The 21,892-nt window shown below is 38.1% G+C and overlaps 2 protein-coding genes across 3 annotated transcripts in view; one reads left to right on the top strand and one right to left on the bottom strand.

Annotated features, from left to right (window-relative positions):
* Positions 1-159: 159 nt before the first annotated feature.
* On the bottom strand, positions 160-16,372 carry appl1 (adaptor protein, phosphotyrosine interaction, PH domain and leucine zipper containing 1). 2 transcript variants are annotated; one of them, XM_055050136.1, is made up of 22 exons: positions 16,141-16,372; positions 14,075-14,173; positions 13,938-13,997; positions 13,096-13,167; positions 12,931-13,018; positions 12,481-12,522; positions 12,085-12,143; positions 11,756-11,902; positions 10,734-10,816; positions 10,500-10,661; positions 9,565-9,753; positions 9,438-9,480; positions 9,302-9,358; positions 8,813-8,904; positions 8,554-8,733; positions 8,072-8,124; positions 7,003-7,177; positions 5,943-5,979; positions 5,716-5,856; positions 4,923-4,973; positions 4,764-4,853; positions 160-4,117 (listed from the first exon to the last, which is right to left on the bottom strand). In XM_055050136.1, exons 1-22 carry the CDS (start codon positions 16,192-16,194, stop codon positions 3,965-3,967), a joined length of 2,127 nt encoding a protein of 708 aa, XP_054906111.1. In that variant the 5' UTR covers positions 16,195-16,372; the 3' UTR covers positions 160-3,964. The 2 variants fall into 2 exon arrangements, with proteins under 2 accessions (XP_054906111.1, XP_054906112.1); XM_055050137.1 differs by lacking the exon at positions 16,141-16,372 and adding an exon at positions 15,964-16,134.
* Positions 16,373-19,424: 3,052 nt separating this feature from the next.
* The window catches only part of il17rd (interleukin 17 receptor D), a 33,886-nt gene continuing 31,418 nt past the window's right edge, over positions 19,425-21,892 (top strand). Inside the window, exon 1 of the mRNA XM_055050130.1 lies at positions 19,425-19,543. Coding sequence (XP_054906105.1) covers positions 19,430-19,543 — 114 coding nt within the window. The 5' untranslated portion in view covers positions 19,425-19,429. The remainder of the gene's footprint in view (positions 19,544-21,892) is intronic.

Below are 21,892 nucleotides of genomic sequence, written 5' to 3'. Positions count from 1 at the left end.
ATCTCAATAAAATACATTTAAGTTTTTCTTTGAAATGAGACAAAAACTTAAAAAGGTGAAAATATTGAATCCTTGCATCATTTAAAAAACAAACATCAAAAACAATTAAATTTGACCAAAAACCAAAAGGTTAGAATAGAAAATGCTGACTCAGATGGGTGAATGTTAGTGCTTTATTTAAATCACCGAAACCTTTTCATTATTCATCATCATCATCATCATCAGGGGACACAGATCTGCCCTGATGTTATTTACAGCTTTATTATCAACTGTCGAGTTTTTCTGCATCTCCTTCACTTTAACGCACAGTTAGAAAATACCTCTCCCCTTCAAAATCAAAGAAAAACTGGAAAAAGTCAAACAAATACAATTAAGTCTCCATCTTAACCTGTAATTACGGTTGGATTTCAAAAGCCTGTGAAATCCTGCGGTCCAAACATTGTGTGTGATTTGGAAAAATTAATCTTAATATTTAGATTTTCAACATGAATCAGTCCCAGCTCATATGAAACAGTGGAAATAAACCAACACCAGATCAATAATAATAACAATCAAAGTCTGACTTTATGACACATTATGCTGAAGAGTTTGGTGACGGTTGAAATTTTCATTAACATGTGACCAAAAGTAAGAAAAAGGATGAGAAATTTCTGCTTGTGTGAGAAACAAAGTTGTTGTTTTTTTAAAGTAACATTAACATCTGAAATGTAAGGGAATCTGAACCAACAGGTTTTCACTTCATAACGGCTTAAAATGTTGGCAGCTGAACTGAGAATGGGTTGAAGAAAACACAAAAATAGGAGGGAATAAATAAAAAAATACACAGATTAAGCTGTTTACTCCCTCTTTTCTGTAACTGCTGACTTCATAGTTTTCTGATATTTATGTTGAAGAAAAGAAATCTATCAACAGATTCTCCAGCTGCAGAATTTCTTATTTCTACGAGTTTGCAGTAAAATTTTCAACAAAAAAAAAAAGGAAATTATCAAAAAACTGCTTTTAAAACAGCAGCAGGTTATTAACCTCAAAATAAAACATCAGTAACCTAATGCAATGTGGCTGTTATGTTTTAAAAACAAATAAAATTACATTTAATCAGAAGTTTTGTGACAATTCAACAGCTGATCTGTTCACTGCAGAAACATCAGATCTCATCAGGAATATTTGTTCTGGTTTCTACTGTAGAAATCTGCAAACTTGAAAAAAGATTACACTAACTTACAAGTAAGTAACTTTTCAGAAAGGTATACAAGCTTGTTTTAAGTCAATAATTCCTTGATATTGATTAAAAAGATTAATTCACCAATAACACGAGGGACATGTCTTGTTTTAAGTGAAATAATCTACCATTAGAATTAAAATATTTTCACTAAAATCTGGACCAAAGACACTTTGTGAGATTTTGTGTTTTTGCAGTGTTTACATTTGGGAGTAAGGTTAAGGATTTAGTCTTTAAATAGACCGTCTTCTTTTAGTGCTCTGCCTCTTGATATTTAGGGTTTTAGAAAATCTTGGCACCTTTAAATGTTTTTTCTTCTTTTTTTTTTTACAAGGAGATGTTTGAAGGAAGCAGTGCAAAGCTTGGATGTTAGTCAGAAGCTTAATGCAGTCAGGTAGTAATTTATCCTTTCAGTAAGTGCCTGACAGACAAAACACAGGGTTTAATAAACATGGCAGTGTTTAAGAGCTGAAGGTGAACTTTCATTTAATAAAGAAACGCGTTAAGTTTTAATAATCGTCCCAGAGTTACAGACAAACCTGGTAGAGATCTGTAAAAACGGAAACTAATTTTTGTTGCTGCAGCAAAATCTCACAGGAAAATAAATGTTCTGGATGATGGTGTAACTGTTGCAGAAGCCTCATGTAACAGGGTTTCTCCGCAGTAGTAAATTAAATTAGCTCAAATTAAGGCCAGTAGAAGGTTGTAAAAGGTAAATAGAATTTGACTTGGTAGTAAATTTTTCAAAAAACATTTCATGATCCCTTCAATTTATTTAGAATTTTAATTTGATGCTGACTTTTTGTTTAACGATAAAATCTGTATTAAAAGTTATATCTACTCCCAGGACCTGGGCTGAGGCTGACAGACTCGATTGGTTTCGCTGTCCGATCTGCTGTGTGCGTAACGTTGGAAGTGCTCAACGTGTTGAGAAAATATACGTTTTCACGACTTTACCTGGATGGCCAGGTGACAGAGAAGCACGTTGTAAAATATGCAGAAATAAATATGATCAAACCAAACCGAGCGGAACATCTGCCGTTCATTAGCAGCGGATTCCTGTGAATCGGATGGAAAGTAGGAACTTTTTTACATATGGGACTGCATGATGGTCCAACCCTTCTGGGTTAAAGCGATGGATTTGCTGAGTAACTGGTTGGATGTAACCGTCCCAGTGACACCAGCCCTGTGCCAGTTAGGAGAAAAAATAACAATGAAAATGGGCAGGGCGGTAAAGTGGAGCTGCACAGATCACTTCCAGCTCAGACTTGGGGGTATTAATGTATTTAGTGGCCGCAGACTGTTTTCTTTCATAGCGCACTCTCACTGTGTGTTATTATTACCCCAGCAACACTTGCCCTGCAACACTATAGAATGATGTCATCAGCAAGTCAGTTAACACAAAATTCATTTGGACGTTTTAGCTCAGTTCAATAAAGACGAGTGACGAAAGCTCACAGAGCGAAGTGGATCTGAGATCTAAAGTCTTTTTGGAAAAAAAAAGTTCTCCAAAAAAATCCATCCTGGTTTAAGAAGCCCAGATTAAAGACAGAGGAACTTTCTCAGCGAACGTCTTTGGAAAGGGATTGAAAAAGCTTCAGACTCTACATCTTGTCAGAAAAACATTTCAGGAACAACACAGCGTTCTTTGTTAGACAGATTTATCAGTTCAGTCATAGATCTAGATATGCCGCTTCAAAATGAAGCGCACCGACCCTGTCCACAAAAAGCTGGATCCAAAACTCTGGGAAGAAGTAAAAGTGAAAAAAAAGTAAAGAATTTGTCTTTTTCGACGAGATGGAAAGAAAACTGCTGACACAGAATTCAACTTCTCTGTGGCGATGATGATGCAGTTAGGGAAATGATGTTTACGATGATAAAGAGCGATGAACCAATAGAAACAATACAGTGTTTCAGACAAGTCAGAAAAAACTAATTTACATGTAACTTTTTAGCAAGATATCAAAGCTTGTTTCAGTAAATAATTTCTGAAAATATATTTTTTCCACATTATAAGTAAAACAATCTGCCAGTGTAACTAGTATATTTTTTTAACCAATATCAAGGAATTACTGACTTAAAACAAGCTCTTCTAAGTTGCTGGAAAGCTACTTGTAAGTTAGTACGCTTGAAAAACGATAAAACTAAGATATTTGCAGTGGAACCGGAACAAAAATACTTGGTGAGATTTTGTGTTTTTGCAGTTCAGAGTGAGATGTTGCTGCTGCAATAAAGGCGTGATTCATTTCGACACATAAAACGGCTTTTTACACGTCTTCACCAGGTGTGCTGACAAATCTGTACATGCATTGAGTTTTTCAAAATATAAGAAACTAAGGTGAATCAAAACGCCACAGCGCCTGGATGCAGGATGCCAGACGACAGGAAGGCCTTTTCAAAATAAAACTGTGCTTTCCCTCTTCTTCTTATGCAGATGGAGTCATCATGAGGTGTCCTGTTGGAGAAACGGTTCGAATCTCCTGCTCCTTCATATCCGGCTCCTCGCTTTTACTTGAACGTTAAAAACAGAAACTTACCGATAATCTAAATACGGAGCCAGTATAAAAGCAGCGTCTTTGTTTTGTGTTTCTTTCTGCACAGAATAAAAACCGTTTCCTCTTGGCGTAGAGGTGCATTGGGTTTTTAGGATCGCACTGTCCGTTTTCAGTCTGATTACTCAGCTGTTTGAAAATCGCCAGTCAGAAATCATCCGGGAGCCAAAAATGACGCCTGCGCCGCCAGCCGTCAGGCTTCCGACTCACCCCGCTTCTTCCCCTCCTCCCCGACGTCGCTCTCCTCTGATTGGCTGCTGCTGAGCACCAGGAACTGTCCGTCAGGCGCGGGCAGGTTGGCAGGGCGACTGGAGGCGGCGATCAGGCGGCTCTGCTCCTCTAAGTCCTGCAGTTCAGGTCAGGGAGAAAATAAAAGTTGCTGATAGTGAAAGCAAAACTAAAGTTACAACAATCTGTCCATGTTAACTGCAAAAACATCTTAAATATGACAATTTATAATTTAGAAGTAACTTCAGCAAAAAATAGGCAGATATATAAGTCAATGATCCTAAAGTAAAATTTTAAAGAGGCACTAAGTCCAAATTTTTATCAAAAAATAACTCATTTTACTTGAGTAGCCAAAATTATTTTTGTTCTCTTTCCACCTCTGCTGGTATGTAGAAACACTGATAAACCATTTGATCTTTTAACGTCTGAAAACCTTTTTTTACCTTCGGCATCATCACAGTCTTTCCCTTTGAACAAATTAGAAATTGTTCTCTGCACTTTTATCAGGTTTTAATTTCACTTGAATCAAAAATTCACTGTCCCGCTGTGTTTTCCTGCTTTTTATTTTAAAGTCTATAAATGATTTGCGGTTTATTGTTCATCCTGTCCCAGAGCAAACGCCGTTTTTTATGTTTGTGGACCACCTGTGTAAAATGCCCCAGTTCATAAATCAAACGCACCAATCGGATCTTTTACCGGTACTCGGTCCCGGTAGTTTACCTGACTATTGTTTATTGATTCTCTCTGTCCTCTGGCAGTTTTACCTTTTCGATCTGCCTTTGCTTGTTGAGCTCCTCCTGCTGTTTCTCTTTGGCCTTGTCCTGCTCCTTCTTCTTCTCCACCACTTTACTTTCCTGAAAAACAACGATAAGTTTACCAGAACTGAACCACTGGACGAGAGAATCAGCTTGATTCAGACTCACCATCTCTGAGTGGAATGCTATCTGCTTGGCCAGACCGATGCTGTCGCAGATCTAAAAACAGAAATCTGGCTCAGAATTACCATGATCAATTTTGCAAGATGATAAACTGTCCCAGAAGTTATCACGATAAACAATAATATTGTAGCTTTGCGCCCATTTTCATGAAATATGGTAATGACTGGGAGTGCAGCAATTTATGGACCATCTGATTTCCTCTCATTTTGGGAGATCAGTGATTGGCTGACGCTTACATGTAAAGCTGATCTTATCCATCAACCTTTCCTACCTCAGCAAAGGTCTAAAATTCGACCTTTGTCCTCTGTTGCTCTCCCATCAGAGAGGACCGACAGACTGGCCCACCAGGTCATGTCTGCACATGTAAAGTTAACAATAATCGCCCGATTGTTGACAACTCAGCAACATTTCAGTCAAAAAAAAAAAATCGGAATGGGGAGGTCAGACTTTTTAAAAATTGTTAATCGCCGATCAGTCAAAAGGTCCAACTGATGCATCTCTAGTAATAATGGCCTAACAGAAATGCAAAGAACACATTCTCAAATATCAATAAACTTTAAATTCTACTGAACATTTAATACTGGAAGATTTACATATAAACACAACTGTCCTTCAAAACAAGAGACCAGCTGAGACCAAAGCAACAGACTGAAGACTTTTGTCATCCAGTTTTTGGGAAAGAGTCAAAAGAGAAAAACAATAAATCATACAAATGGAAATAACTCAGATCCTTTTTATTTATTATGTGAATAATTGATTTTAGTGACAGAACCAGAACCTTCTCTCCATCGTTGTTGGATTCAAAGATGTAGCAGACGACCCGAGAGTCGCCTCGGCCGCCGGCCGCCTGCAGGACGAAGCCGAAGAGCCGCTTGTTGTCCTGGTGGGACGCGCACTGGACGACGCTGGAAAGCGGGAACTGCAGCGGGTCAGAGGACAGCGTGAGCAGAGATGGGAAGACTTTGACTAGGACAGGGGTGAAGAGGAAAACTGGGAGCAGCTTACCCTGAGTCGAGTGACCTGCGTCTGGGGATCAATGAGTCTGGAAGACAAAGAGTTCAACTTTAGGTGAGAGTAGAAAAATGGAAATAACTGTTTTTTAAAGTTTTTATTCATTAATTTTTCATAATTTTACTTTTCACTAATTTATTATTCCTTGATATTAAAGTTGTCAATGTTAATTCATTATAAGTTGGGATATAATTTTAATTAGGGCTGAACAAATAATTCAATCAATCGCAATTATGGAAATAATCCTCAACTAAGTTAGTAATCGATTAATCATTAAGTGGAATATAGAGACTCAAAAAAGGGTAATTTTCTGAAAAGAGCAGAAATAAAACCAAGACCATTCACAATACATGTTCATATTCCCTAAAGAAATGTTATAACTTGTTTATTTTAAAAAGAAATTACATTTGTTTATTTTAACAACTTAAAATTAATATTGTATCAAAACGATTGCAAGGTTAAATAAAAAAATATGAAGAATGGACAACTGTTTTTATCTGACTAAGCAATACACTAATAAATTACTAAAGTAATAAAATAGAAAAAGGTGAAGCTTTAATGTAAGTATGATTATTTAATTTCTAAAATACACCTGATGTAGGTCACTGCATGTTAATATATATTTCCAAGTTCAGTTTCAGAAGAAAGCAACATTATTCTTTAGGGCTGAAACAATAAATCATAATTTACTGATTATTGAAACAATCATCAACTAATTGATTAATTGTTAACAAGAGAACAAACTTAGAAAAAGACTGAAGCAGAAATACAAAACTGTACAAATATATGTTTACATTCTGTATTTAAGATTAACAAAATAGTTTGCCTGTTTTATGGCGTCAGTTTTAGCTACGTTTTCTGTTCACTGCTAAAATATTTACAGTTTACAGAATATTTAAAACAGATTGTCCTTAGTTTCTTTTATAAACAAAGGGATATCTAGTTACTGAAATCATGTCACTTGCTCTCGTGAAGTTAGCATCATTTGTGGCCTTGTTTTGTGAGCGACATGCTACGTTTCCTCGCCCAAACGAACAGAGGCTGTTGTCGTTACTTGAGGCAGTCGCAGGTGACCAGCAGGTGAGACTCGGTCATCCTGAAGATGTTGTGGATGGCTCTGGCGGCTAAGATCTGCCTCATGGTCTCCGATATGACGTCTGCTGACTCGGCGGTCTTCACCTCCATCGACCCGAGGAACCGAACGATGAACAGCTGGTGGAGGATCGAATCTGGACCAGAAAACGGCTGCTTGTCTTCAACTACTCAACTTGATTTGTGCTGACATTTTAATGAAGAAGCAAAACTTAAACCAAACTTTTTTTCACATGACACAAAATCGTCAAGTCAAAAGTGCTGGCTATCCAGAAAAAAATAAAAATAAAATACAATCAAGTAAATAAAGTTATCCGATTCCTTTTGTCTTTTTTTTTTTTTTTTTAAAGGTTAAAGTTATTCATCATAGATCCAAAAAGTAAAAAGAATTTTGATGTATTGGCATAAAAGTATCTAGTTTTCCAAGTTCTTTTTAGACATATTTCTTCTCAATTATAAGAAAATGATTAGTTATTTCAAAACGTTTAAAAATACATTAAATAAAAAACAAATTTGGGTTTTTACTAAAAGTCTCTAGATAGACGCAATTCTTATTATAAAAACTTAGTTATATATTTTTGTCATACTTAATATTTTCCATTGCAAGAAAACTGTTTGATTAAAAATACAAAGTTTAATAAACACATTTGTATCATTCTTGAACTGCAGTTGGGGGCCACAAAAAATGTTTCAGAGGCCCTCAAATGATCCACAGGCCGCACTTTGGACACCCCTGCCTTACATTATTAATTAACTGCTCAGAATTTAAACTTATTGGGGATAAAATATACAAGTTCAATGTTTCTTTCTAGAAACTTTAATGAGCAACTTTTAAGCAAAAGCGAAACTTTATTATCATTAACTATTTAGCTTTATTTCTGGCTCCATAATTGTCCAATTCTGCACAGCAGAGGCAGAAAAATCAAAGAAACATTTCATCTTAAGGTGATGCTGCTCATTATTACCTGAGTGGTAATAATGAGGTTCTAACAAAAGAATAAATGTAAATTCTGCAGGTAAACAGGAAGTACCTTCACTGTCCTCCGCCGAGTTATCTCCAGATTCTCCAAACGGATTACTCCTTCTGCAGAAACACGAGCAGTCGTGTTCAGAGATAAAGTATTTCTACTCTTACACAAGTAAAAGTAGAAACACTTTATAATAAAATTACTCAAGTAAAAAAATACAGCACAGTAAAAATACTCCTAAAAGTTTTTTCAGAAAGGTTACTCAAGTAAAAGTAACTAGTTACATTTAGAGCTTGTTCCAGCATTTGAAGTACCCTGATTTATGAGTAACTTCTTTCTCATCATCTGCTCTGCATCTGGGTGTATTAGGTCTTTAACACGTTTCCAAAGACTCCATTGGTGTTGATTAAATAATTCTGGAGTGTTTTTGTGCTCTTGTACTTAGAGCCTGATAAAGATCAGACATTGTTCATTAAATCTACTTTACGTCATAAGAAATCCCTGTGAGTGTGAGTGAGGTGGAATAAAAAGGTTCTGTCAGACACCTGCCGGGCGGTGCTGCCGTCTTGCTCTGACCCGACATCTCCTCTGTCACGGGGGAGATGATGTCAAACTGGATGGGCGTGTCCGGAGCAACCAGCGCGTCCAACGAGAGGACAGACAGAGCGGGCGACGGCTCAGAACCGACTGAGCTGATGCTGCTGGTTCGACCCGTTTGGCCCTTACTGGAATGGAGAGAACAGACGCAGTGATCAGACTCACCAGCAGGGGGCAGCCTGCTGGTTTCCCATCGCATGGCCTCACCTGCTGGGTCTCATGCTCTCATGTCTCTGCTGGAACGACGGTGATGGCGTCACCGCTTCCAGGGCGGTTTGGTTCACTCTGGCTGCCAGTTCCTACAAGAAACACAGCTGCTCTTAAATTTCATTTCCAAGTTTTAGAAAGACACTGAGGTAGAGTCGTGACAACCCAGTTCAGACAGTCAGGTTATTTCTCCTCTGAGAGCCAAACCTGGTCAAAACTTTTATTCTGTGATGACTGGATTTAGCTGTGTGTCAGGGCAGGACAGTGTACTAAAAATCCTTCAAAAAGATTTTTTTTCCTAAAAAGTTGCTCAAGTAATTGTAACTGGAAACTACTTTTCATTCCAAAAGCAACAACAGTTTTTATCAATAGTTTGTGAAGGCAGTTCTCTTCAAACTGAGCAACATTTAATTTTTATTTAACATCGTGAGTTGCTCTGTTCTAATAGAGCTGATTAAAAATGAAACGCTTGTGAAACAGAAAACACACCTCTGCGTTCTCGCTAAGGTAGATCCTTCTGGAGATATTGTTGATGGTTGCGATCCACTGTTGGAGGAAGCAGCAGAGACTCGGCGTCAGAAAACATCAGCTAATGAAGAAGATGGATGACCGGAAATCATTTTACCTCCTCACAGTCCTTCCTGCTCTCCGCCTGCAGCGTCACGACTCTGACGGTACAAAGACAGAACGAGTCGTAGATAAATTAAAAACTCATGAGAGCGATGGAAGGGAAAGAAAAGCAGCAATCTCACTTTTTGCCGTCGAAGGACGTGACCTGAAAGCAGAATCTGCGGTCATCCGAGTCGACGGCCATGACTGAGCAGTTATCGAGATCCGTGACCAGGCCGCCCGCCACCTCGCCGCGGCCCTGCTGCATCAGGTTCCCCCCCTGCGTGAAGAAGTACTGACGTTCCCATGATGACGACACGAGGCCCGTCTTACTGCCGGACACACAGAGGAGTTGCGTTTAACTCCAAATGCTCAGGAAAACGGCCACAATCTGCCAAAACTGGCCCCTCCAGACTAGCGGCAGCAGCAATTAGCAAACATCTGGCATTCATCTCTGCATCCAGGACCAAATCTGGAGAAGCAGCATTCAGCTTCTATGCACCACTAATCTGGAACACGCTTCCAGAAAACTGCAAGACAGCCAAAACACTGAGTTCCTTTAAACCACAACTAAAAATCCAGATGTCAGAGTTGCTTCTGAAACATTATACATGAAACAACAATATGTTTGATGTATAATGATGATTTTAGCAACGGCATTTGACGAAATGTAATGTTGATAATTGGTTTTCACTTTTTAACTGCTGTGTGCCAAAAAATGCAGTATAAAAAATAAAGTTGATTGATGGATTGATTAAAGTCAATTAATCAGTCAATTCTGATTAAAATTATTACATCACAGTCAAAGTGGAAAAAAGCGACACAAATCCTTTCCCATCTGAACCTGTTACAAGGTAAAAGAAAACGGTTTAATGAAACGATGTTTTTTGGCCTTGGCCTTCAAATAAAACCCATCTGTGTTTATCCAAAATGAAAACACAGCAGATAAGATTATGACTGCCCATAAATCCTCTATGAACCCCTAAACTTTACATTTTAACTGAGAAACAATGAAAACACGACCCTCATAAAACAACTGCAGAAGAGTTAAAACACGCAGAAGGAGCTTGAGTCTTACTTGCGGATGTAAAGGTAGCCTTGCTTCCTGGTTAGATTGCGACAAATGGGCGACTGGGCGGGGTCAGGGTCACATGGTGCATACAGAGGGTCACATGACCTTTCCATCTGCTGGATGTTTTCCTGCATCTGTCCCACCTCCTCCTCCATCTCCCGGCGGACACTGCAGACACGTTCCACAAGTTTAGCTCTAAAAATATAGCTCCGAATTACGACGACAGTTCGAGGTTCTTACTTCTGGACGCTGGTTCCTATTGTTCCCAGGAAGTCCTCCCACTGCTGGGTGAGGTTTTCAGAGCCCAGCTTAAAGAAGCTGATCTGCACCCAACAACTTACTTTAAAATCAACAAGATGACAAGATATAAAACATTTTTTATCAAAAGTTTTTAACCCAGTTGTTAGGGACGGCTGCAAATAGCGTTTATTTTAGTTATCAAATAAAAAAATGATCACTTTCTGCAGACATTTCATCTAAATGCAAAATGTGTAATATTCTTTGTACAGTTTTGGCTTTATTACTGCTTTAACTGTGTTGTTCTTCCAGCAAATAGAGTCTGCATACTCCAGTTTCCAATTAATCGATTACTAAATTAGTTGACAATTATTTCAACCGATTCTTCACGATTAAAGGATGAATTGCTTCAGCTCTATAGGTACAATCCTAGAAGTTTTTTTCAGACCAACACTTCTCTTGCGCTCTCTGGTGGAGGATTGGTGTACGTCATGTGACACATACACCAGGAAGATGGAGCGCATCACCCCAGTTCTGGCAAATCCCAGCTTACATTGAGTCCTTTTTTGAAACTACAATTAGACAATTCAAATAGAAAAACTGACAAAAATTTGTTCATCTATAGTGACACCTTGATAGACAGAAATGTTCAATAGGTGCATGAGTTTTGCAATTATATTTGATCTAATTTGTTGTTTGTAAGAAGGCAGCTAGATAAATATATCAAAATAAAAGCTGCATGACATTAGAAAAAGCTAAATGCAGGAATACTGGTGAATGGTCCAGCGACAATGTGAGATGGTATAAGGGTGTGTGTGTGTGTGTGTGCGTGTGTGTGCGTGCGTGCGTGCGTGTGTGTGTGTGTGTGTGTGTGTGTGTGCGTGTGTGTGGGTGTGTGTGTGTGCGTGTGTGTGTGTGTGTGCGTGTGTGTGCGTGCGTGCGTGTGGGTGTGTGTGTGTGCGTGTGTGTGTGCGTGTGTGTGCGTGCGTGTGTGTGTGTGTGCGTGTGTGTGTGCGTGCATGTACCTGAGCCTGCATGTAGCCCAGTAGTGGCTCCAGCAGAGCCATCTTCTTCTTGTACTGCAGTGTGTTCAGGGCACAGAAGTAGTACAACATCGTCTGGTGCTGCTTCTTGCGTGAGGTGTAGACGTCCTCCACCACCTCTGCTCTAACCTGCAACAACAACAACATAAACTTTACCCTCTCATGGGATTTCTCTCTGCAGCAAAACCAATTTGCTTCCAGAAAAAAGAAATATAAAGACAGCTTTTTGGGAAAACTCTGGGTAGTCTGAAATCGGTTGTTAGAAGGGAATCGCAGGGTAAAAATGTTACTTTTGGTTGAGATGTCGATACCTTGTCATTGTCCCTCCTCTTCGACAGACGGCTGTATCTGTTAATTGCCGTGTCATGATCTACCAACAAAAGGAAATCGGTTTTTGTTATTTTTTATGCTGGAGTGTTTATAATATTACTACTTTATTCTTCTAATATTACATCTAAATTCTTGTAAAAGTATTAACCTGGCCCTAATATTTCGTCGCAGAATTAACCTGAATTTAATAAACTTATAAAACATGTTTGTCAAACAAGATGGCCGCCCTGGGCGTGCTGACATCACTGTGAACTGGAGATTTTTTTTAAATCTTCAACATTCAAAAATTTGATTAATTGATCAATTCTGAAACTCCTCTGACTCTGGAAAAACCGATTGGAAGGAAAAACCGATGAGTGGCAGCTTCACTGTCTTACCGTTGCTGGCGATCTGGAAGACTTCCTTCAGCGTGAGGATCTCTGGAAAGACAAAAAAACACCAGGAAGGTAAGAAAATATCCTCAAAACGTTTATTTGTGCTGATCAGAAATGTTAATTGCTTTGTTTTGCTTCCTGTAATTTTCTTGTGTAATTATAAATGATGCGTGATTTTAATTTTGTTAAATTTTAGGTTGAGTCTACTGATGAAAATTAGCTCAATTTATCCACATTTACATTATATGATGTTAATTAATGTTTCTCATGACAAATAAATACAGTTTAATTTGAGTTTTTGCCTTTTTTATGACAAACAGGATAACATTTCTGTGCCACATTTTAACTTCACAGTTGTTGCTCCGTTTGTAAAAAGTTTGGACACTTCGGCTATAAAGCTTCCAGATCTGCGAGATGACAGTGAGTTCTGATTGGACAGTTACGGTTTCCTACCCTTCAGGTCTCGCTCTTTGAACTGAGAGATGGGGAACATCATGGCGTCGGCCAGCTGGGTGGACAGGACAGCGTGACAGGAACTCAGCTGGACAGAGACAGGGATACTGGAAGTTAGGACACGTTCTGACCCGCAGTCCCATCTGTCCCAGAGCCAGGACTCACCTCATCAATGACCTTAGCAAACTGCTGCAGGGTGGAGCTCATCACTTCATCATCGCCCCCTAGAGGAAAACGCTGCAGCAGAAACACAGAATGATAGGTCAGGTAAATAACTTCAGTCAGACATGCAGCAGAATTAATCAGCAGCATGTCAGCATTGGTGCATTAAAACCAAAACATTTACCTCAGAAATAAAAAAAAAAATAAAAATTTATTGCTAAACTATAAAAAGTAGAAGTCTTTTGACTTTTGAAACTCAGAAAATAAAAATAAAAAAAATTAATTTACAAGTTTTATTCTGGGAAATATATCTATGTTTTATTAGGCCTTCGCAGCTAAATGCTGCGAAGGCCTATTGTTTTTTTTATTTATTTATTTATTTTTTTACATCTATCATGTTTTAAAGGGTGCTGGAACCACAGATCTCGTTAATGAAATATTTTCTATATTTGACCAGTTTTTTTTTTCCAGAAACATCTGAAGCCTGTCCATCATTTTGACAGAGTACAATTTACACCCCTGATTATACCACTGCTGCTGCTGCCTCTTTCTTACATTTCTCACTTAAAATGCTTCTGCAATTTTCACTCTGCATTTTTGCGGGATATGCAATTTTTTCTAATTATGACTATATTTATATAACATTTTGTAGCCTGGCCCTGAAACTCCAATAGGGGATTGATTGAAATAAAAACTGCTTTTTGGAAATATTTTCTGTCATTTATGACATCATTTTTTTAATGCATTAAAATAGGAAATAGGTTTTGGAATGAGAAAATCTAAGGTCTTATTTTGAAGCCTTATCGACCGGCCCTGCCAAACGTTTGCATTTTCCTGGTTTCTACCTGTTTGTCGTACTCTTTCAGCAGTCGGGAGGTCAGATGTGTCGCTGCACTCAGTTCATTCTGCAACACAAACATGAATCCCTGTGATGTTGAGGCTCCAACAGAGTTAAAGATGCATCACTCCTGCAGGTTTGTACCTGTGCATCATAAATCCTCTGCATGGCCTGATAGAGCTGTGAGCAGTAGTTGGAGATGGCGGCAGTGTCCTCCTCAAACACTCCCAGCAGGGAGCGCGTCTGCAGGCAGAAAGTAAAAAATGACAGGAGCAAGAGGGAAGTCAGCATGACACACAGGAGCTCAATGAGCGCTGACTGTGCAAATCCACAGCCACATCTGCCATCCCTCCCCACAGCACTCAAGGTGTGTCTCCACAATATTTCATTCACATCTTAGAATATCTTAGTTCCCTTGAAATAAGACAAAACTAACATAAAAGTAACTTTTCCGCAAAATATATGAGCTTGTTTTAAGTCAATAATTCCTTAATATCCATTAAAAGGTTCTAGTTCCATTCACAGATAATTTCACTTATAACAGGACATTCCCCATGTAATCAGTAAAATCATATTAGGATAATATTAAAGACTTATTGACTTAAACCAGTGTTTCTCAATTATTTTCTGTTATGCCTCCCTGGGGATCATAATTTTTTTTTCATGCAAAATATGAATGAGTTTCGTCTTATTTCAAGTGTACTAAGATAAACTGATAGACCTAAAATTACTTGGCAAGATTTTATGTTTTTGCAGTGCAGTATGCACAAATGTTTGTAGAAATGTCTTCTATTGGTGAAATATTTCCAAATCTGGTTGATGTTTTGAGTAGAAAGTCTTTCGTTGCAAAGTTTCCTAAACCAGTTTGAATTTTTTTTTTAAGCTCTGGTGAAACTGGAATAGAAAACACAGGTTTGTAATTCTCTTCTGTCACCAAGCTAGTTCTGGCTTGCTCTCCCCGCAGGTTGGACTCCTCCAGGGCTGCAACTAGTCACAGATCCAGTTTGTATTGTCATGGAAAGGCGATGGCTCTGTTGGCATCTCCAGGTCACGACATCCTCCATGTCTGATGACATGATGGTTCCCATACATAAAAAGGTGGACTGCTCAGAACGCAAAGGGGCAGCACTGTGTAAAACAGACTTTTCTGAGCTTTGCATCATGTTCTGAAGTTATTCTCTCATACAAAACATACCTGGAGTATTCCCTTGATTCTTTCATGCATGTTTGAAAAATGCTGTAATTGGAACGGTAATCTGTCCAAAACACCTAGCCCCGCCTTCATGGAGCTGCAGTTTCCAAGCTTCAGAGGTTCCAGCTTCACAAAGCAGAACTACTACTCAACTCCTTCAGACTAGCCAGCAGCAATTGGCAAACACCTAAAGGAACTGCACACCTGCTGAGCTTTACAAGCTGCTTCTCAGTGCAACGTTGGTAAAAACGTTGTTACAGGGTTAATAGAAGAGCGATGTGGTGACTTCCTGAAGGCATTGTTTCAAAAAGACAAGGGATTTTTAAAGAGACAGAGGCCCAATTTCTAGGAATTAAATATCAAAGTCATTTTTCTTATAGGTCAAAAACTGAAGGTACCACAGATAATTAATTGTGCTATGAAATGTCACTCTGTGCCTGTAAAACAAACATTACTGCATTACTGGTTAAACTGGGAGCTCTTCCTGTACAGGAGTGTAAAAATGAGCTGAGCAAAAAAAAAAAAAACATTACAAAACAAACCCATGATCTATTTATATATAAAGAATGGTTAGATTTCGTCGCATCAGACTCGATGCTGTCAGGAACGACAGTCTGCAGCCAACATGTGACGTCACAGCAGGTGTTTTGCCTCACATTTGCAGCAGGTAAGGGTTACAGTATCACCAAGCGGATTTTCATGCAAAAGTGACAGGAAGCCACCGGATGTCACTGATTTGTGACCAGTGGGTTGGCTGTCGTCCCTGGAAATGATGCGGGATTGGCTAGGGAAAAGGTCTCCTCTTCTGGCAGTTAGCTTTCTGATTACCGAGACGTCTTACCGGCATCCGGTGGTTTTATTGACAGGGCGGCCGAGTGGAACCAGGGATCAGCTGATGTATTCGGGTTACAGACTGCTAGCATTGAGCTGGAGCACTCTGCTGGGTGATGGCAGACACTCTTAGCCTAGCTAGCGGCTAGCGAACCATTAGCGGCGGTCCGAGGGAATCAACGGTTACCTGCGGACTGTCCTCCAACGTCTCCTCCAACGGCAGCTTCTCTATTCCGGGCATAGCCGCGACTGGCGCTTCGGGTATCGGAGCGAATTGGCAAAGAAAACACACAACAAATTGGCCCGACAACTCCCACTCAAGATTTCTTGGTTCCACGAATTCACAACACCCCAAATGAGCTCCTCCCGGTTCAACCTGGGCCCTGCCCACCGGAGGGATTGTGATTGGCTGGCACAGACTTCCGAGAATTTAATTGGCTTCTCGTTTAAATGGAAATAGGCGCCATTTTGGCTCAGAGTGGGCCTGTCACTGAAGACGGGAGCCACAATGGAGACCTCCATTTGTGAGAGAAGAAAAACGGCTGTTTGCCAATTTGTTCCCTCATTTCGTACCGTCCATCTTCAACGTTGTACGTAAACAAACCGCTTCGTACCCACGTACTTTACCATATTTATAGATTTATTTTTCGCTGGAGCTTTATGCATAATGAATTCACATTATCATAACAGTTCTGCAATCTCTCTCCTGGTCAGCAATAAAAACAGCTTTTGAGAACCAAGGTTCTTATTATTTGCTGAGTCAGGATTACGGACAAATAAAAGCTTAAACACAAAGAATAGATTGAATTTGTAGCATTTCACGGTAACCAAACAATTATAGTAAACTGTAAAATTACTATATTTGTCAATATCCAAGAACTATCATTGCTGAAACCATCAAATCAAACTTATTAATATTCTCACATATACAAATATATATTTCAGATTTGTGCTGTTTTTAAATTGAAGTAAACAGGGGAGTCTTCTGATGATCTTAGATTTTAGTGCTGGTCCCCTTTTAAAGCAGCTGATTCAAATATGACCCCAATCAAGATAATCATACATGACCTCACACTGGTATTTATTTATTCAAGTTATAAAAAATGAGAATATTGTGAAAAAGTTTATTAAAATCAATTATTCCATTCAAAATGTAAAATTTGTATATTATATTCATTCATTACATACAGACTGATATATTTCCAATGTTTATTTCTTTTAGTATTGATTATTACTGATAACTAATGAAAACTCCAAACTCAGTATCTCTGAAATTTAGAGATACTGAGGTGCAAAGTTTATTAACTCAAAACAACTGCAAACGCTTTTAAATGATCATCCCAGTCCAGTTCTGTAGGTCACATAATGACTGCTGACCTGACAGTTGTCCAAAAGACGTCCATTGACACTTTGCACAAGGAAGTCAAGTCACAAAAGGTCATTGCTAAAGAAGCTGGCTGTGCACAGAGCTCTGTGTTCAAAGTTATTCTCTCATTCAAGAGTATAGAGAGGTGAAGGGAAGAAAAGATGTGGTCAGAAAAAATTGGGTAAGAGATGAAGATAACTGCACCCAAAACCCATTCAAATATGTTGGGGAAGATTCACAAAGAGAAAAACCATGAAAAATCTTCAGCGACTCAAAAATGGTACACATTGCTACTGGTTAAGAAATCACATAAAACATGGTTTTATAGGCAGGATGCCCATAAATCCCGTCCAAAAGCCATTTTAAAGGCCACAGTCTGAACTGCAAAAATAAAGATATTCGTGACGTCATGCCTCATTGAACAACAGCATTCAGTGGCCTGAATAAATACATTTTTGCCATTTATAATACGTCTTAAAATGTTCTGCCAGGACTCTTGAGTATTTTTACGACATCCTGTTTTTTGTCATAACGTTTTAATCAGATGTGTGATAAAAGTAGTGATTTGTTGGCGACCAAAATAATAATAAATAACGTCGTGAATAAGGGTGAAATTTCTGTGAAAGGCCCCACAGCAGATAAATAAATATTACTTTGATTTTACTTCCTCCTAATTTTACAAAAATGATAAATAACTTGTTTGCTCGTGTAGTAAGATGGAAAAGAAGGAACGAAATAGTAAACTGACTAGATGTTAATTTTTCTAGTTGTGTTTTTATTGATTAATTATAGAGACACATATCTGGCGGTACGAAACGGAGAGATTCAGGAACAAACTTTCACCACCAGGGGGCGTAATTATATAACTCCAAGAAAAGTCAAAATATAAATTAAATTTTAAGCCATTTATTATTTCTATTTAACTCCCCTTCTAAATAATTAATTGATTGTGTTTTTGTAGGTTTGAATTCTACATAATTAGCCAGGAGCTTCTCCTTCTTCAAAAGAAATGTGAGGAAAAAGTCCGTCTGTTTTATCTGAGATGATCATGAAGTGGGAAAAATTCACAATACAAGATGTTGTGAATTTTGATTTTCTTATTGTATCTTGGGGCATAAAATCAGAATTGATTCCCCCCCAAAAATGGTGGTGATGTATGTTAGAGAACAACAAAACTTTGAAAGATTTCCAGAAAAGCAGATAAATAAGGGCTCCACCTGTGTATGGCAGGTCAGTGTAGCATATAATTAAATCGCGTGCTTAAGCGCTTGTCTCTTGTCACAAAAGTCGTATAAAAACCGAAATAATTTGAGGATATACTCGTGAAATTTGGAGAATGAAGTGGTAATTTTTATGAGAATTCAAACATTCAAGTTTGTTTTTTAATACATTGTGATATTGATTCGTCCTTCTGGAAAATTGTATCTTTATTCTGCTAATAGTATTATGACTATATTCTCGTAATTAAACAAATATTCTTGTATTCCATCATACAACTTGCAGAAGGGATAACTGAAATAAAAGCCACTTTTTGAAAATATATCCTGTCATTTGCAATTTATTTTCCATAAAAGAAAGAGAAAAAAAATACCAGAACAGGGCAAAGTACTTCTCGTGATAATGTCTTTGTGTTGAAGTAATACTAAAGTATTAAGGTCACACTAAAAATAATATTATGAGAATAAAGTCAGAATATTACGAGAATAGCCTCAATTAAGAAAATAAAGTCGAATAAATTTGGAAATGAAATTGTTACGAGAATAACGTTGAAATATTGAAATATTGAAATAATTGAAATATTTTATCTTAAAGACTTTATTCTCACAATATTGTGACTTTATTCTCATATTATTAAAACTTTATTGTCATATTATTTCGACTTTACTGTCGTAATATAACATTTTCAAATTTTTATTACATTTTTCTCGTACATTTCTTTTTCTTATCATGCCCTAATGCTCCCTTGCTTTTGTTTGCGCACATATCAATGTGTGTCTACTATATGACAATCTGTCCTGCCATACCTCTGTGGCTCGGCCTCAGCCGTGTCTCCACGTAAAAACCTGCGTGGGGACTCGGAGCTCAGAGTGGTTCTGGACCTGAGAGCGGAATGGCGGCTCCTCGGAGTTTCTTCTTCTCTGTCTGCGGGTTTTTTCTGCTTTTCGCCGCCGCATCCGGGACTTCAGGCTCCAGGCGAGCAAACCAGGAGCGCTGCGGCTACAAGGTAAAAAACTAAACACACAGAAAAATCACAAGTTTTCTATGTGTTTGGCAGCTTTCAGCGTTCAGTGGTGGAAAGGTTTGCTTGTGGAGAAGAGCGCGTCTCCCTACCTGTTTTTACCTGCTGCTGCAGTTTTTCAAATCTGGGACAGAAGACAAACTTCCTCAATGTTTCTCAAAATAATGAAGTTTAGATGTTTTTCAGTACATTTAAATGTTTATTAACAGCTTTTAGCCACATTTTCCAAACATACCAGCACTTAAACAGCAGCTACTCCTGAGAGTGATGTAAAATAAACCACCTGGTGTGTTTTAAAAACAATCTGTGTTTTTCTGCTGGATTCTAAAACCAGAACAAGCATTCTATTAAGTTGGGTTTTTTTTTGTCAGATTTTTCTGTTGGATATAAATGGTCAAAAAATAGAAGATTTTAGGTAAATTCGGTTAATCTTAAAACTCCTGTTATGCTTTCATGCTTCATGGAAATATAAACAAGTATCCCAGATTTTACATAAATAAAAAGACAACTAAATGAACAAAAATGAAAAAAAACTAGTTGGTTGATGATGGGTTAAGACACAAACAGGAAAAACTGTTTTAATTCTGCATCCATTTGGAATAATTTACTTTCAATGTGCTCTGAAACTCATTGGATACAGACATTTGTTTATTAATACTATTATTAATGTTTACTTTGATTGATTATTTGGGGGTTTAACACCTGACTCTTTCAGGTATGAAATGTTTGACCACAGATCAATTCCCAAGATAACTTTCTATAATATCTACGCTGCAGTGAATAAACGTGATTTTACGTTTACATGTCAGAGTTAATAATGGTTTAATTTATAGGAAATAATTTGGCTGTTTTAAAAATACTCAGTAAAATACAGCTAAGCACCAATGTCAGTGGAGATGGGAGTTTAAAACAATGTTTTCAAATACATATTATTAAATTAACATTATTATGACCATTTATCTCAGTTTTTAAAATAAAATAAACAGAAAATATTTATGAATGGATATTAATAACTGTGTGTGAGGTTATTGATTTTAGTAAACTTTTTAAGTCCACAGCGATATTTAAGTGTGTCATATAATTTTGTGTCATATAATTTTAACTAGTTAAAATGTTACATTTTAACTAGTTAACGTAACATCAGCAGTAAACCAGTTTGAAGTCTTAAGTTTCTTCAAAAGTGGCTATTTGTGTAGCAACCATAATTACAATATAGAAATTGTTTTTTCATGTGTAATACCATTTACTTTGTATTATTCAGGCTAGCATATGTTACCATGCTGGCCTGGTGTTCTTGGAGCCCCCTGGTGGTGTGTGGGACTCAAGCAGCTGCTTTGCTTTGGGCCGGCCCTGGTGATTTTATGTACATTGATATGGATCTGGATCCATTTGGGAAACAATTAGCTTTCAATTCGAGCCGTTAGTCTTCAGTCCCCACTGTCTCCATGTAAATTAGTTTTTCTGTGCAATTCTTTCAAGATGAGATGAGAATTAAATTAGATGTTTTTTGGGGGGGTTGCAGTTCGAATCAGAATCAGTGCTGCTTGTATCATTGGTTGGTTGGTGTCGAGTTTTCTTCTGTTGATAGACAATTCCTACCTTCCTTTGATGCTTTTCTGTGTGTCATCTTGGTTTCCTCTTTACAGCTTTGAAGTGTTTTCTACAGGAAGCCTCACACTGTTTACTCTGCTGAAGCATTCCTTCCTGCAGCCCCACCCCCAAACACACACACACACACACACACACACACACACACACACACACACGCACACACACACACACACACACACAGACATACACACACACACACACACACACACACATACACGCACACACACACACACACACACACACACACACACACACACACACACACACACACACACACACACTGTCCCCTGCTTCCTGTCCTTTCAGATCAAAGCATGCAAGATGGGGGCGTGGCGGCTGGCTCTGCTACAGGTGTGAGCTTATTAAAGCCTCTGTCTGGTAATTTCATGTCTGTTTGAAAAGAGTCCTGCTTTGGTCTTTCATGATATTTCATGACTGATCAAATTATAGACACTTCAGGTCCCAGAGGCTCATCTTTTTGGTTCTTTTAATTTCTGTTGGAAGAATCGTTGTGGTTTTTTTCGACTTCGACTTTGAAGACATGTTTACAACGTGCCAAAGCTTCTCAGTTTCTCAGTTAATTGCATGATAAATGAAAGTGTGCTCCACAATTTTCAGTCTGATGGTTAATATTTTTGAAGGCAAACAATCAAGTTGTTTTTATTTCCACTATATTTGTTTTTCTTAATTTTGTATATTTCAAATCTCTTCCATTTCCAGTGT

Source organism: Poeciliopsis prolifica, unplaced genomic scaffold (genome assembly GCF_027474105.1).
Source record: "Poeciliopsis prolifica strain line A6 unplaced genomic scaffold, Auburn_PproV2 SCAFFOLD030, whole genome shotgun sequence".
Lineage (NCBI taxonomy): Eukaryota > Metazoa > Chordata > Actinopteri > Cyprinodontiformes > Poeciliidae > Poeciliopsis > Poeciliopsis prolifica.
Note: the sequence above shows the minus strand (reverse complement) of the source record. Positions and strands in the feature narration are given on the sequence as shown.

Excerpts from the sequence above, each read along its gene's own strand:
- appl1 (XM_055050136.1), bottom strand. The coding sequence starts at position 16,194 with ATGCCCGGAATAGAGAAGCTGCCGTTGGAGGAGACGTTGGAGGACAGT. Across the intron at positions 12,144-12,480 it reads CTTCCAGATCGCCAGCAACG|ATCATGACACGGCAATTAAC; the intron begins GTAAGACAGTGA and ends TTTTGTTGGTAG. Across the intron at positions 9,359-9,437 it reads GCAGGAAGGACTGTGAGGAG|TGGATCGCAACCATCAACAA; the intron begins GTAAAATGATTT and ends TTCCTCCAACAG.